General features: G+C 39.9%; 1 protein-coding gene across 1 annotated transcript; it reads right to left on the bottom strand.

Annotated features, from left to right (window-relative positions):
• Positions 1-5,186: 5,186 nt before the first annotated feature.
• Positions 5,187-7,824, bottom strand: LOC135721701 (chymase-like). Its single transcript, XM_065244136.2, has 4 exons — positions 7,702-7,824; positions 7,366-7,486; positions 7,001-7,228; positions 5,187-6,654 (listed from the first exon to the last, which is right to left on the bottom strand). The coding sequence occupies exons 1-4, from the start codon at positions 7,815-7,817 to the stop codon at positions 6,430-6,432; spliced, it is 690 nt and encodes a 229-aa protein (XP_065100208.1). The 5' UTR covers positions 7,818-7,824; the 3' UTR covers positions 5,187-6,429.
• Positions 7,825-17,261: the final 9,437 nt, after the last annotated feature.

Raw genomic sequence — 17,261 nt, 5'->3', positions numbered from 1 at the left:
TAGAAGTTTTTCAGCAACACCTTTCCTTTGGTTTGTTTAGCAGGCTAGAAATGTCAGCATGCATTAAATTCAGATCACTTTGTAGGTGTGAGCAAAAATTTGCCATTTTTGGGTGTGACCTTTAAAATGCAAATGAGCTGATCTCTACACGAAATTGCATTGCTGTGGTTGGTTAGTGCAGATTAAGGGGCAGTATTATCCCTCTCTGACATCAAAAGAGGAGCCAAAATTTATTGACCTATTTTTTCACATGCGTGCAGAGAATAGTTTACCAAAACTAAGTTATAGGGTTGATCTTTTTTACATTTACTAGGTTGATAGAAGCACTGATCTATCCTAATCCTAGCACTGATCCTATCTTAATCCTAATCTTTGGTGTTCCCAGAGTACATATGTGAAGTTTGGTTTACAAGAACTAAGTTACGGGGTTGATTTTTTTACAATTTCTAGGTTGATAGAAAGACTGGGGACCCAATTATAGCACTTAAACATGGAAAAGTCACATTTTCATGATATGTCCCCTTTAAGGTTGTGACTTAAAAGACCTGTCATACGTGTCACCGTGTGACTTTTTGCATAGGCGGAACGAAGATTTGGAAGTTTATTTCCGCCTGAAGATGGTTTCCGCCCGGACGACTTACCCGAAACACCGGAACTTCCTGTAGTTTTTCCAAGGACAAATTCAGCCTGATGAGACACAGGTGCGGGAAATCAACGCAGCGGTTAGCGATTGGCTGAAGAGGAGGAGGGAAGGAGGATAAAAGGAACTTTGGAAACACAGTTTGTGAAGAGTTTTTTTTTCGTGTTGTGTTCTGTTGGCGGTGTTGTGTTGTGTTGTCCTGTTGTGCTGTGGTTACTACGGAGGAATCGGAGTTGGATGAACTGGGCGAAGAAACATCGCTAAAGCGAATCACCAGGACGGCTAAGTTGAAGACGGTTGCGGTTTTCAATGCGGATAGCCGGGGAGCCTCAGTAAGTGTGAGTAAACGAATTCTACCATTGGGAAAAACTAAGCAAAGAGCATTACCTGATCTTGTGTTGTGAGTAGCCACGTAGCGTTGCGGCCCCACTGGAGAGAGAAACGTGGGCGAGCCGGGGAGCCACACTGGAAGCAGAGAACATATGTGAGTAGCATCGAAGTTTGTATCGTGGATTGTAAACACAAAAGTATTACTTGACCTTGTGTTGAGAGTTCTCCCGTAGCGTTGCAGCCCCACTGGAGAGAAAGAGGCGTGGGCGAGCCGGGGAGCATCAGAATCACCACAGGGGTGTCCTGTGTTCATCTCCTATCCACTTCATCCCCTCCACCAAGAAAAACCACCCAACCAACCACACGGCGTGCCCGGGTCGAGTTCTGGCTTAGTCCGTAATTCACGAAGTGTGTGTGTAGTGCCATGGGTGAGTCCTTGTCTTCATTTGTGTGTGTACACCTAACAGCTTGCAGTGTCGTGCTGTGTTCATGTCGACAGAAGCCACTTCGAGGCCAGAGGAGTCGTGAGGAGATTCTAGCTGTTGAGATCGGTGGAGTGTGGGTTGAAGAAACTTGTAAAGTTGGGATTTCCTTGAGTGTAAAGTGACGGATTCTTTCTGACTGTGAAGAAGGGCAGTGGTGAAGTATACCTACGAACTAGAGTGAGTAGACCATCTGGTAGTTGTTATCTTTGGACGAAGGGTGCCTGTGATTTTGCTGTGTGCTTTAACCACTCTTGTGTGTGTGTGTGTGGAGCCTCTTCGAAAGTTCGCCCCTGCTCAGCATCTCTGAAACCATAGGTGGAGGAGGAGTAAGGGAAGCGTTCGTCTCCACACGAGTTATTGGCTGTCCCTTCGACCGACAGTGAGCCTTAGGTGGGCCGTGTGCTACCCCGGCCCTTCTGGAGGCCCTTCAAACCAAATGCCTGTTGTGTGGAACCTCACCCCGTAAGTCCACTGCCCCAGTGTAAAAAATTGTGGAAACCAACCGTTGTGTAAAAGAGGAAGAAAGTTAAAGTCCCAGTCTTGTGTAACACTTACCTTTGCTTACAGCACGAACCTAGAAACGGAAGAGAAAGCCACTGTCTTGTGTAACCCTTACCTTTGCTTATAGCACGAACCTAGAAACGGAAGAGAAAGCCACAGTCTTGTGTAACCCTTACCATTGCTTATAGCACGAACCTAGAAACGGAAGAGAAAGCCACAGTCTTGTGTAACACTTACCTTTGCCTACAGCACGAACCTGGAAAAGGAAGAGAAAGCCACTGTCTTGTGTAACCCTTACCTTTGCTTATAGCACGAACCTAGAAAAGGAATAAAAAGTCCCAGTCTTGTGTAACACTTACCTTTGCTTACAGCATGAACCTAGAAACAGAAGAGAAAGCCACAGTCTTGTGTAACCCTTACCCTTTGCTTACAGCACGAACCTAGAAAAGGAAGAAGAAGTCCCGGTCTGGTGTAACACTTACCTTTGCTTACAATGCAAACCTGGAAAAGGAAGAGAAAGCCACAGCCTTGTGTAACATTTATCTTTGCTAACAGTTCGAACCTAGCAGAGGAGGAAAAGTCCCAGTCTTGGGTAACACTTACCTTTGCTTATAGCACGAACCTGGAAAAAGGAAGAAACGTCCCAGCCTTGCAGTACGCGTCCCTGTTCACAACACGAACCTGAAGGAGAAAGGAGAAGGCCGGTATCAGTATTTGTGTACAGTGTGATAATCACTTCCTCTGATTTTGCCTCCAGGAGAAGGGGAGCGCGCCACGGGTGCAAGAGAACAAACCCCAAGGACTCTGTCCCCCTGTCCCCGTGGAAACCCCGCCTGGGGGCGTGAAGGAACTATTGTTTTAAATTGCCCTTTCCCCTTCCCCTGTTTGATTTTAAGTAATTTAATAAAGATTTATTTTAATTATAACTTATTCCTTGTGTGTCTGGTCATTGGGGTGGCTTTGGGACCTCCTCGAGGTGGAAACTAGGAAGGGGCGTGGCACGTTACATTCTGTGTTCCGCCCCGACCTGTGACATACGTGTCATCAGGATGTCCGGTCACAGCAGTGTGTGTGGAGCCAGTGTTGTAGTTTAATACTGCTGTTATGATTGTTTACACAGCACAGGATGTACAAACTAGAACGTCATAATTGTTGTGTAATCCAAGCTGTGCCAAAGTCGCTGTTCAGTAGTAGGCCTACAGGTTCATAAATAAATAGGTATTAAAAGGGCTGTTGCGGCAGAGAATAAAAAGCATTTAAATAATGATTCATTTGTTTTCATGCTGTATTTTTGTAGCTATTTATTATTTTACATACTACAGTATTTTTTAAATTTGTTTTGTGCAGTTACAGGCGCACATATACAGGCTCACTTTTATACTTTATTAAGACACCGCATTGACAGAGGGTCGGTACATTTGCACTAAATGTGTTTAAAAAAAATTGTTTTTAAAAATGCATATTTGACTGTAGATATCTTGTCTTGTTACTTAAATCATAAGTTGTAAAGACATGCAGCCTACCCTGCATTCTACCTCATTGCTCCTCCTTCTGCATTTACAAATAAATAAATAGGCCTACTTAATTAGTTTTTTAAACTGTCATATTATATAAAAAAAACTATATATTTTACATTAATAATAGACCCCTTCAAGGTTTGTAAACATTGAATGACTATCGGGTGCGCGCGCAGCATGGGGTCAAACTGTTCATACCATCCAGGCTTTATAATTTAATCTAACACGGCTGAAAAATGATGACTTACCTCAAATGAAGTGAGCACTACAAACACAAGCCTCTTTGATATTTGCATTGTTCCAGTCTGCACGTTAATTGCTTGCAGCCGCAGATGTTGTATTTTTTTGTTTTTGAGATTCTGCATGAATCGCGGAAACTTAACGGAAGACCTGGTGCGATTTTCACAGCCCACGACGTAAATAGGCATTTTTGACAATACCGAATAATACGCAACTCAATCTGCTCTAATGACTTTTCTGACCCCGACATGCGCAGTGGGAACCGCCTGTGACCTGAACCGTGAAGGGGTCTATAGCATATATGTAAGCAATAAGGTACGAGAGGCTGTGTTGTGTCGTGAATAAGTAACAGGTGAAGGGCATTGTTAGGTACGACATGAAGCAGAGTTACTTATTTACGATGCACTTGCCTCAAGTACCTTATTGCTTTTATAAAACGGCTATAAAAATAGTCCCTGACCATGAACAACAACCTTCCAATGTGTATTATGCATGAAAGCTCAAATAAAAACAACAAACCCTCCTCAAACTGATACCTGTGGTTGCTAAGGGCGCAGTGATAAATAAAAACGTTGGGTGAAGCGGTCATCGCTGTTTTTTTGGTAAATAAAGCACAGCTATTGACCAATCAGAATCAAGGATTGGAACTAAACCATTTTATAAATATTTGGCACAAATGATGTTTTATCAACAAGGTTCAGGAGGAGCACGATCAGATAATTAACTAATTCAGCACAGGTGCATCTCATTAGGTAATCAGCCAAACACTACATATACAGACATCCTACCTACCTTAGTCTTGAGATCGTTTTCCAACATCCCTCCACCACCCCAACTCGCCACTCTAATCTATTCTATCCCACTTTGGGATGGGGGAGTTCTCCGTGTTCGGCCATACCCCGGATTCGGAGTTCGAGCTACACTCCGGATCCAGAGCCCTACGCCAGGATAGCAAGCAAAATATGCTCTCGCAATCAGATTAGATGTAAGCGCGAACTCGTGAATCATAAAAAATAAAGTCGGTAAAACTGTGCTAATGAGCCACGTAAAATCAACCACAGACCTATAGCAATTTCGTCCAATTATTTCAAAAAAAAAAAGAAAGAAAAGAAAACTGATATTGAAAAAATATGATGTTCTTTGCACTTAAGCCAATATCTTTGCCATATATTTTTTTGTTTGTTCTGCCACACAATTCATCCTCAGAGGTCAGAGTTTGTCAAAGTCGTAGAGTAAAATCTTCTTAAGTGTGACTGGGTCCGAATTATTGTGGCATAAACTTACTTGTGACGTGTGTGAGAGCTCACAAATCTTCAGTATTCAACCATTGGACAAACTGCAATGGTCAACTTGGCTAGCGTGCAGTAGTGATCAGTGATGTCTGTTGAGGGCATCCATAGTGTTATAACAGTCTATGTTTTACAATTTCTAGACAAAATTTATGGTTACATTTTATTTAAATATGGCCTCTGGCTTCCTTCTCTGTGTATAGCAGCATTACCTAGTGCAGTTTAATAAGGGTAATCCAAAATCGTATTCAGCCATCAGGCAAAGGGTCAAAATCCAAATAAACAGTCTAGAACATAAACCAAACAAGAACACTATACAAGAAAGCTGTGTGACATATAACAAGGTAACACTTTATTTCGATAGTCCACTTTTTGACATTTTACTAACTACAAGTAACTTTGCAACTACTTATCAACTACCAATCTTTAGAGAATTAGTAGACTGTCTGCTTAGTATCTACTAACACTTTATTGTGATGATATCTCAACAGACATTTAACTGACTGTAAGTATCTTTTCAGGTGCATGTCAACTTATTCCACTAACTTATACCTCTTCCCTAACCCCAACCCTTACAGTCTAATAATACTCTAATGACAGTTAGTTGACGTATAGTTGCAAATTATTGAAAGTTAGTTGACATGTAGTTGCAAAGTTATTTATAGCTAGTAGAATGTCTAAAGTGGACTATCAAAATAAAGTGTAACCTATAAGGGGGACTCCATAACATAATTTGAACAGACAGGAGCCGTTTCTCAATATGCGTTCTTGTCTGTACTTGTGTTCTTGTGGACTTGTGAAACGTCATCAGCCGCGGCCCAAGTCATGTTCCATTTCAAAGTTCGCATCAAGCCCAAGTTCACACAAAATCCCCGGATGTGTTCTTGATCCGCCCATTTTATCGAGGATGCATCAGAGGAGACTTGTGTGGACTTATGACAGCGAAGTTTCCCAGAATGCCTTTCGCGTCAGGAGTTCGTTCTTCCGAGTCTGAACTTGCAAGTTCGAACTACAAAGGACACAAGTCCGAGTTTGGCGTACCTGGTATTGAGAAACGGCTAGGGTTTAAATACACAAACACTAACAAGGTGAGTTGGAACAGCTGAGTGCGATGATCAATGATGACACAGACAGGATGATGGGAAATGCAGTTCTAGGTGAATATGACAGTGTGGGGAAGAGGCCTCTAGTGGCCACCCAGGGAACACCAACTAGACATCGTGACAGTTACATGTTTTAACAAGAACTAAAAACAAAATTACAGTACAAAACACAAGACAAAAGAGACACAGGACATGTTCGTGAAACACAATTATTAAATCATTGTAATCAATAAACTTTACAAGATAACACCTGTTGTAGAGATTATTTGTAATACAAATAAACAATGTAGGTTGTAGCTGCAGAAAGTAATAATTTGATCCGGCTTATGGACTGGTAATTTTTACAATCATACACACTCTAATATCAGATATTTTAAATGCATCCAGCTTTGACTTCCATAGTTTGTGTACATTCAGCATTTCATGAATCCATGGAAGGTAGTGAGAGATTTTAGTATACATTGTAAGGTAGCTTCTAGACTTGTGTTTGTAGTAAGACACAATGCCCTGTGGGACATTTCCACAAATTAGTGGACTGCCAGAGTCTCCCTGTGAGTGAAATTATGGTTGAGTTAGCCATAAATATACTATTAAAGGCGAAGTGCACAATGTTTGAAAGCCAATGTTGATATTTGAAATCACCTTAACAAACACGCCCCTACCCCAATTTGGACCTTCTTTTGATAGACCCGCCCCACACATACGCAACCCCGGCAAGGATGTCAGTAGACACGCCCCTTACTGCTGACTGGCTACAAGTGTGTTTTGGTAGTCGGCACGACTCCCTTTTCCAAAGCGTTTTTAATCATTGTGCACTTGGCCTTTAAATACAATAACAATACAATCAATATATGTTTCTATTTAACAGAAAAGTGAAAGCTTATGAAATAAATACCCCTGCTGGTCCGGCTTCTTCCTGAGTGCATAAAGTGTGAGGTGTGTCACAATTTTTAGAGTCTAAAAGAGTCAAGTTCACTTCTCTCAGGACTCTTGATGGAGTAAACTCATTGTATTCCTGCCGGCCCCAACCCATGACCATGCAGTTAGTTGAGATTTCCTCTCTATTAGTTTCTGGCAGGGAAATTATATTCACAGTCTCGTTCAGAGTTACTGGGGTTTTCAGCTAAACGGGAAGACATGTAATGTTTTTTGCTTAAGTTGATGCCTTATACAATTGTTACAATTTTATAAATTGCATATAAAATGCACATACAAATGTATTAGTTGCTGCTAAAATAAATTTTGTAGACGAAGACAAACCTTTAGTAGCATGATGTCATCATCTGGCTTCTTTGCAAAACATTTATATGTGAAGGCTTCGACCTCTATACCCTCAGGTAAATCATTTGTGTCATTAACACCCAAATACACCATGAGATGACTAAAGCAAACAAAATAAACTAAATGTTAAAAGATTGCCATTATTTAACTCAACAGAAAAGATTTACACAATTATTTTGACAATACGTTGGTTGCACTGTTAGTATGTACAAAAATACCTTACTAGAAGTTTTGCAACTAAGCTTTTATAGTTACAGTGAATTATCAACACACAGATTTTGTGTCAAAAGTCACTTAGCATATTATTTTACTCACCCACTATTGCATTGGGCAGCCGTCATCACAAAATCTTCTCTTATCAAAAATCCACCACATGCTGAATGTTTGTCACGAATGTAGACCATGTATGGGTGGCTGTGTGGAATTGACATCTTACTATTAACAACACCGACACCTAAGAGAGATTGTTTATTAGGCAAAACCTTTGCTGATGTTTCCATTTATATTAATGCTTACAAGCTACATTACTGTAAATGTGATATTAAGTCTGTTTGCATGGTGATTCTGTGTTTTTCCTCCTATTGTAAGAACTTATTAATGTGAGTTTTATGAAACTATTCAAATGGTTATGAGAAACTGTCTGCTGTAGTTAGTGTAGCCTGATATGAAGTCATTACCTGGGGTGCAGGAGTGCAGCAGTAGCAGTGTAGTTATAAACCAAAAGATGCTCATTGTAGTCACTGTTCAGTCCAGCGATGTGTGAAGCACAGTGAAGTCGTCTTCTGATTTAAATACAGAGTCAATGGACTCAGACCAGGAAGATGAAGCTAGAAATTAAACCATGCACTGAATTCAGATCAGTTTATTTCATTTAACACTGGAAAGTGCTGATCATCAGCGTTTGCTGATTTATCATGAAGTAACCACACTTTTGGTGATAAGACCAAACATACACGCTCATATCAGCAATGTCCAATCTCCTGGAAGATCACTGACCAACCCTAATCTGATCCAAACATATCTGCCAGTAATGTTTAATCTCATAGATCTTTATTAACTGATTGAATTTAAGTGTTTTTCTGTCCTTATGTGAAATAAAACTGAAATAAGATAAGTCAAGATCTGATGGGATGTGCCACTTGCGTCATTTGCCTTTAAAGTACGTCTCCATGGAGAACCATAAAAATATTTTGCGTAACACTTAGCTTATCTGGGGTCTCATTTATAAAACTGTAGGTAGGATCCTTACTAAAAGTCTACGTACACACAAAAGCCAAAAATGGCATACACCAAGAAATATTAAGAGTTATAAAATAAAGCAATATTCCCTTTATAAATCACAGATCACCTGCAAAGTGTGCATACATGAATCATCCTCAGATCCCACCCTGCAAGCCCATTTTCCCAAATTTTTTTTTTATATAGATCACAACATTTGTGTGGGAACTGCCGTACGCACGTTTCCACCCCCTATTTGTGCGTATGCACACTTTATAAATGAGACCCCAGGTGTTTAATTTAAAGGAGCGGTGAATCAAATACTCAATTTTAATTTGATAATTTGTTATATAAGAGGTCATCATACTTAAAGGTAGGGTAACACATTTTGAAAAATGCTAACGGTAGCCGCCTAGCAATGAAATCCCGATCCCACCCTCAAGTCAAATCACCATCCAAAGTCACGCTTCTTTCCAAACACATGAACACGCACAGATCAGACGGTCACATCTCATGTCTCATTCAGCAGTGAGAAAACTTTGCAGTACAAAGTCGAATAACACTTCCAAAATAACCAAACAACTGGTTTACATCAGAATTAGTTTAAGCACACATTCGGTTGTGTAGACGTAGTAACTATATCGTTACGCTTATCCGTAAACGAACACAAATTTCATAAGCAACACAATGTTTCATCAAAGTAGAATATATGAATCCATCTCAATACAAACATATCGTGTACCTACCTTACCAAAATAAACAGTGCAACGACCCTTTCAGACCCTTTGCCTCCTGCAGCTGTTTCATCTCGTGGTGAAGCAGTAAAGTTACCGATGTTAATTTGGGTTTTTGCTCTTGCTGATCCAGGCAGTTTTTGCTGTTGTTGAAAAAAATGTCTTTCATTGTGTGCCTCCTGTGTTGGTTGTCAATTCAGCAGAAAAGTTTGCTGTTCTCACTGTTTACAGACACCAGGAGGTGAGCGCACGTGAACGCGCCGATGACGTATGGTGTCTGCGTGGCCTCGCTGCGCGGTGGGCATTCAAATTACGCTTACGTATGAGGGACAAAAATGGAAACGTCCGTTCGGACCGAAATCTATGATTTGTTGAACATTTTTTGGTCCTACGCCTTTCACAGATGACATAAATTTCTACAAATACATTTAAACAACTTAACACAGTGATTGCTATCAGGATGTGAGGAGACTTTTAACCAGCATAACAAAAAATGTTTCAGGATCAAATCTGTTACCCTACCTTTAAATGAACATCCTGCAAATTTCAGAACTGAAAACGTCTGTGCTACTGAAATATAACAGTTTTTGGCACCAAGCCAGTATTACGACAGAGTGAGGAATTCTGAGAAATATGACGTCAAAGTAGAATTGAAGCACCTCCCCATACCTAAAGACAACGACCACTTTTGTAGCCCCGCCCACAGCTTCGCGTGACACACGTGTGTCTCAACAATCAGTAAACATGTCTTTAAAGATTGCCAAATGTAACCAAAATGACTTTCAAAAAAAAAAATTCTGAGAGACTTTTATTTTGACGCGGTGATCTGTTATGATAGAGTAACCATGGAAACGCATTTTCGGTTGTGGAAGAACTGTCTATGGGAAGAACACAGATGCTGGATAACGGAGGCTCAGAACATAACATTAGGAATGCGTGGATAAAGTTTGTTTTTGAATAAGAGTGTTTGTTTACTTTGTGTACCGCAGATTCAGAATTCGATGCTGGATTTGCAGAGAGACTGTGATTAAAAGCACCACTAATATTGGATCTGACAAAAATGACACAGCCATATACACAGTAAGTTAAACATTTAACTTTATTTAAGTTACTGCGTTTCACTATTGCTTTGTTAGAAGAGGTCGCTTGATATGTCCTGTTGTAACATCCGTGTCTAAACACGTATGTTTGACTGTTTTAATTTACTTAAAACATTAAATGATTAATAAAGGTACAACACTTAACAATACGACTGTAATATAACAATAGAAATATACAAAGTTAGTGATAAAGAAGGACATACCAGCCGCAATTTAGATTTTGATGCCCCCTTACTGTGTTGTATACGGTAATTTAGGCGAGTTGCGTTTGAAAGGTCAAACACTCAACAAAGCTTTTTTATCATAAAACTGTGTTATGTAACGTTACGTGTATGTAAGAGCAACCTCACAAGCACAATCGAAATATACAAAGTTAGTCATAAGGATTAATCAGCCGCAGTTTAGATTCTGATGCGCGCTTACTGTGTTGTGTACGGTAATTTAGTCACGTCGAGTTTTGTTTCTACTTTACTATACGTATTGTCATTTATGTGTATCATCTTTAGCAGCCAGTATCGTTTGTGGCTCAAACATATATGTGTTCGGCTGCTATTTTTTCACATCAATGTTTTTAAAACTTTTTCCCACATGTAATGATGGGGAATGAAGCTGTCCAATCATAGCAGTGGGCGTTTACGTCCAGGTTTTCAATGCGGCCCGCCCCTTCAAACGAAGCTTTTCTCCAGAGAGCCATAATCCATGTTACAAAATAGCATTTAACTTATTGCTTTTAATGTTTTTGAATGTAAAAACCAAGCGAACATCACAAGTAGACATCAGACAACAGTATAAAACAATAAAATCAACTAATTCACCGCCAGTGTTGGGAACGTTACTTTAAAAAAGTAATTAGTTATAGTTACTAATTACTTCTCAAAAATAGTAACTGAGTTAGTAACTGCGTTACATTATTATAAAAGTAATTAATTACCAGGAAAAGTAATTATTGCGTTACTTAAAAAAATCTAATATTTCAAATAACTTGAATACCCCTTACAAATTAAATATGTTAAATGACTAAAATGAATACTAAAGAGAAATCACTAATTTTTTGGCAGCATGTGACGATTTGAGGTGCTTTATTAGATCAGAATTACTTGCCACAGACGTGGAGAGACTTTTTCTTCATGGGCATAAGTTGCACATTACACAAACATTCTTGCGTTTCACATCAAAAATGGAAAAGTAGTGCTTTATACTTCGTGTTTGCGATCGCTACCTTTGAGCTTGTTGTACTTGCCATCACCCTGTCGCCTGTGTTTTCCGAGTGATTGATGCGCGATGACCGGGCTGCATGTCAGTGCTTTGAGATGGGGCACAGCAGCAGCACCACCGCTGCTCGTTGAGAAGAGAAAACGACGCGTATTTTCATGTCAGTTTACAAATGTCTCCAACCACGTCAGAAAAGATCGCTAGATTAGTCCTATAAAGTCGCTAAAGTGATAGAAAGTTGCTAAATCTAGCGACAAAGTGACTCAGTTGCTCAGACTTTTTTACACTGCTCGCTCGCTCAGACTCGGAGTCGGACTGTGCGAGTGGGCGTGCCTGTTTGTGAACTCTGCCTCTGGTTGGCTAACGTTGGAAACTAAGCCAATCACCATCAGCTATGTGGTTCTCCCACCCTCTAACACAGAGACACACCAATCATCATTAGTTATGTTTCTCCCAACACACACACAAGAGAACAACAGTGTTTGGCTGAGAGAGTGAGCATACGCGGCTGAAAATCACTTCAGTGAGATCAATTTTAGTAACGCGCAGCATTTTAATGTCAGTAACGATAACGGCGTTATAACGGGGGAAACAGTAATTTATTTGATTACTCGTTACTGAAAAAAATAACGCAGTTACTAACGCCAATTACTTATAACGCCGTTATTCCCATCACTGTTCACCGCCCCTTTATGTTTAAGCATGCAAACATAACTTCTTTTTCTATTTACCAGCCTGTGTTGCCTCTTTTTAATGTTGCAACCATGAGCCGGTTGTAACATATGGGGGCTCGTTGTTCATTTCTTTTAAGAGGCACATGGCGTGGTAATTAGTGAAAAAGAATCAGGTGTGCGCAGGTAAGCAGTTTGTTCGTGTTTGTCTTCGGGCAGGTAAGTCAATGCGGCTCATAAATGATTTGCTATGCTCCCCAGATAGATTGTAGTTTTTTTTTTGTGTGTGTATTCCTGGTTTGAGTGCACGGCCGTGGTGGCGGGTCTGGACTGATTGTTCAGCTCTGTACCAGCGGTATTAGTTGCTTAAAGAGGCTCGACTCTTGGGAAAACACAGAAGAGTTAGGGTTGAGATAGCTGGGGTATGGGTTGTTTAGGAGGAGATTTGGTTATGAGCCGGATTGTATCTTATCGTGTCTGATGTTTGTGAATGACATCGTGTCTTATTTATCGGTCACTGTGTTTTGTTTGGACATCGTGAAAAATTACTTCATTAGAGGAGTTCATCAATTTCCCGTCAGAAGAGAAATTAAATTTGTGTTCAAAGAAACAATTGTGGGGGATTGAAGAAAGTTATAAATTGGTGGGTATCGATAAACATTTGCGAAAAGACAAATTGAGAAGAGTGATCAAAAAGAAGCTGATTGATTGTGGAGTGATAATTGAGGTGCCAGACGCGGCTGCGGTAGGATCAACATTTGTGATGAGTGACTTGTCATTTGAACAGCGGAAAGGAATGTTAGAATTGCAGTAGGCACATGATAAGGAAATGTATAGACATGCTACGGAGTGTGAAAGAGAACTTAGGGAAAAGGAAGTTGAGTTGGAAAAACTTAGGGACGAGGATTTGATAAGGATAAGTTGGATCGACAAACCCAAGATCATCAGTTACAAATAGAAAGATTAAAGCTTATGGCTGATGGGAAACTATCAGCAGGTGGTTCGGGAAGTCGTAATCGTTCCGGAGAATTAGTAAGTAACTTGAGGTTGCTACCAAAATTTAATGAAAATGATTTTTTTCATTATTCGAAAGTGTCGCCGATGAACGAGATTGGCCTAGTACTGATCGGACAATTATGTTTCAGTCCGTATTAGTTGGTAGAGCTCAAGAAGCTTATACTGCGCTTCCTGTAGAGCAGGGGTGTCAAACATACGGCTCGCGGGCCGCATACGGCCCACAAAGGTGTCCAATCCGGCCGGCGTGATGATTTATACAGTTTTATTAAATATGAAATACATATTTTAAAAACCCTTTCAGGCGGGCGTCTAGTTCGTTTTTAATATGAGAGACTTGCGGAAAGCAGCAAAACGCGGAACATAGACTAAACACGGTCCCCAAAAATCTTGCTGTTTTATTGTTACTGCTCCGTTAAAGATCCACTGATTCCAGTAATCCACTTCGTGTTTTCCCGCCCGCTCCGCAGCATCTCTGTCCACTCTCTGCCTGGAGAGCGAAGACGACAGTTTCCGAAGTTCGTTGCATTAACAGGTAGATTCATTACATTATATCAGAATTAGTAATTTGGAAGTTTGTTTATGTATTTCTTCCGGTAATGATTTGCTTTCGGTGTTCTAAAAGTGCTAACAACTTGGCAAGCAAACAACAAAATATCCACATTCTTAGTATTAACGTTACAATGCTTGTCTAATCGATTTAATCTTCCTGATCACATCTAAGTTAATATAAACACTAAACTTGCTGTTGTTGGCACACTTTGTAGACAAAAACACCAATGCCTTGTGTTGGACTTTAAGGCGTCCATTGCATGTTCATAATTTAGAGGAAAGGCACAAGATACAAATATCTAAGTTCAAATATTTATTGATCAGATATGAAAAAGTTTAACAGCGCGCTGGGTCGTCTCAAGTGGCGAACATCCAGCTCAGGAAGTAACATGTATATTTATAGAATATGTGACGTCGATCTTCTTCTGAGAATCTCCACCCACAAAGGCCGCTCTTCCTCTTGAATCTGACTCCCACACCCAGTTTCAGCCTGCCGGCGAAGACAGACACACAGACAAAGAAAAAACAAACTGTTCTCCGCTCATCCCTGGGAGCCCTGCAGTTCCTCCCTAGTACTCCTCCACTTCACATATGGTTGACTTCACATAGCATGTTATAATGCTTTCTTAAAAACAAATCATTAATAAAACATTCATTTATTCATAAAAAACATAAGCTGTAAGATAAAAGTGATTATTATGTAAAACATATTTCAATATCATGACATCATTTCATTATTCGTAAAATTGGTTATATGAATAAGGCACACATTAACTTCTTTAGATAGATAAACACATATTAAATCTTTTACTGCAATACTACTTCTAAGCAAACACTTTAATCATTATTAAAAACCATCTGTTAGGGAAGAAAACACACACACACACACACACACACACCCACACCACACACACACACACACACACACACACACACACACACACACACACACACACACACACACACACACACACACACACACACACACACAGGCACGTGCACAGATAGGGCTCAACCTGTGCAGAACACATGCCCTTTTTGTCCTTACACTCCGAAGTGCCCTTTTTTGGAGGTGTTTTATTATTACCATTTTATATATTTAAATTAATGCTATTGTTAAACATTTACCTCTGTCTGTGTGTTTTACAAATATATTTATCAAGTAAAATTATAAAAAAAATACATATTTTTGGATCCGCTCAAACTGTCTGTCAAACACAGGGCCGGCCCTGTGCATAGGCGGAATAGGCAAATGCTAAGGGCGCTGCCGACCCCTTGGGGCGTCCGTGCGCCCAAATTATTATTTTTTTAATATATGTATATAAACATTTAACTATAAATATTTAATTTTGCACAAGAAAACAGCAGTTACTGATGAATTATTAGTAGCATATAATCTCGGAAGATCGTGCTTGTTAAATAGCTCTGTGGCTATACTGCACTGAAGCGGCAGTTAAAATATAAACCCAGAATTCAGCAAAGGTCAAGGACAAGAAAACGGAAACAACAATCAGACAGAGACGCGGAATTTACATAATGTTACACAGACCATGTTTAAAATAAATTTCAATGTTTCTAGACAGAAATAGCAACTTGTTCACTTTGTTTGGTATTAATAAGCTGCGCATTGGAGTGCTGGCCGCGGTGCTGAAGACGCGCTCAGACAGAGTACTGGTGGCAGCACAGATATTTACGTGCAACCTTTTGGAGACTATTATTCGTTATTATATAATTATTATTCGTTATTTTACTTTATTACTTCCACTTAAGAAGAGTTTTGCACTTTTATTTCAATATTTCTCTTTATATAAATACTATTTTGTACTTAAATCTATAATTTCATTATTTTACTAACCAAACTCATCTGCACTTTCCGATAGGTTGCACGTATGACACACAGTCTCACATTTTTTGACGAACTGGGGACTTCAATACTATTACGTCCGTTGCATTCTCTTTCCTATTTTATTACCATTTGCGCGTCGGTTTAGGGTTAGATTACGCAAAATTAAACAGTGTACGCGAAATTAAACAGTGTACGCGAAATTAAACAGTTGTCACCTGGCGTTGGGGTTAGAAACAGTTGTCACCTGGCGTTGGGGTTAGAGTTAGGTTTGGGTAGGGATGTCATTATGTAAATCTAACCCTAAACCGATGCGCAAATGGTAATAAAATAGGAAAGAGAATGCAACGGACGTAATAGTATTGAAGTCCCCAGTTCGTCAAAAAATGACGCGAAAGGTATACCCTTCACGTCAACATATGACGAATGGTCAAGTGTCGTCAAATATTGACGAAATGGGGTGAGACTGGGTTGGCACGTAAGGAGAAAAGTAGCTTACTTCCCCTGGAGAAGGGTTGTGTGTTTTAAACTTTTAAAAACATATATCTCTTTACAAAAAACTTTTTTCTTCTATTTAAAAGCTATAATTTCGTTATTTTACTAACCCAACTAATGACTCCTCCGCTTTCCAATAGATTGCACGTAAATATCTGTGCATATGTGCCATCACGCGCCTTCAGCACCGCCACTGTGCAGCTTATTAATACCAGACAAAGTTGGTATTTCTGTGCAGAAACATTGAAATTTAAACATGGTCTGTGAAACGTAATTTAAATCCTGCGTCTCTGTCTGATTGTTGTTTCCGTTTTCTTGTTCTTGACGTTCGCTGAATTCTGGGTTTATATTTTAAACTGCCTTTTCAGTGACAATGTCAAGACCAAATGCCTGAGTGACAGGGTATTGTGTGTATGTGTGCGTGTGCGTGCGTGCATGCGTGTGTTTCCAAAATATTTTCAAAATTAAGAAAAACTAGACAAAGCTTTGCATTTTTTTCTGTGTAAGTTTATGAACAAAATGATTCTAAAGGGCACCAGGTGAAATCTTGCCTAGGGCAGCAAATTGGCCAGGGCCGGCCCTGGTCAAACATCTTAACTCCGCCCCCTGAGTGCAGCGAGCTGAAGTTCCACAGCAGTCAGAGGCAGCTGAACGTCTTGCAATGGTAAATAAGTATCTTGTTGTTTGAGTACAATGCTGTCTCATTACGAAAGAAACACTAGTATGTATATAACGGCGCATGTTTTATAAATTTGAGCAGAGCCGAATTATCCATAGACGGGATTGGTCGAGTGGGCAATCAGGGGGCACTAAGAGCTCCAAACTGCGACCAAATTGAGTTTTTGACAAAGCGCGAGCAGTTTTTAAACAAGTGTTCACTCATGTGAAGGGCACCCGTGACAACAATACGGAATGCACGGTCGGGTTTTTACCGCTTTTTTTTTTCATGACGCGTCTCAATCGTTAAAATCGTTAAAATGTCTAGCCTACATTAACACCAAAAACATATCAGATTAGAAAGGTCTTAGACATCAGA

The sequence above is a fragment of the Paramisgurnus dabryanus genome, chromosome 24 (assembly GCF_030506205.2).
Source record: "Paramisgurnus dabryanus chromosome 24, PD_genome_1.1, whole genome shotgun sequence".
NCBI lineage: Eukaryota > Metazoa > Chordata > Actinopteri > Cypriniformes > Cobitidae > Paramisgurnus > Paramisgurnus dabryanus.
The sequence above is the reverse complement of the archived record's forward strand: the minus strand, read 5'-3'. Positions and strand labels throughout refer to the sequence as shown.

Excerpts from the sequence above, each read along its gene's own strand:
- LOC135721701 (XM_065244136.2), bottom strand. The coding sequence starts at position 7,817 with ATGTCAATTCCACACAGCCACCCATACATGGTCTACATTCGTGACAAA. Across the intron at positions 7,487-7,701 it reads GCTGCCCAATGCAATAGTGG|TCATCTCATGGTGTATTTGG; the intron begins GTGAGTAAAATA and ends TGTTTGCTTTAG. Across the intron at positions 6,655-7,000 it reads AAGAAGCCGGACCAGCAGGG|GGAGACTCTGGCAGTCCACT; the intron begins GTATTTATTTCA and ends TTTCACTCACAG.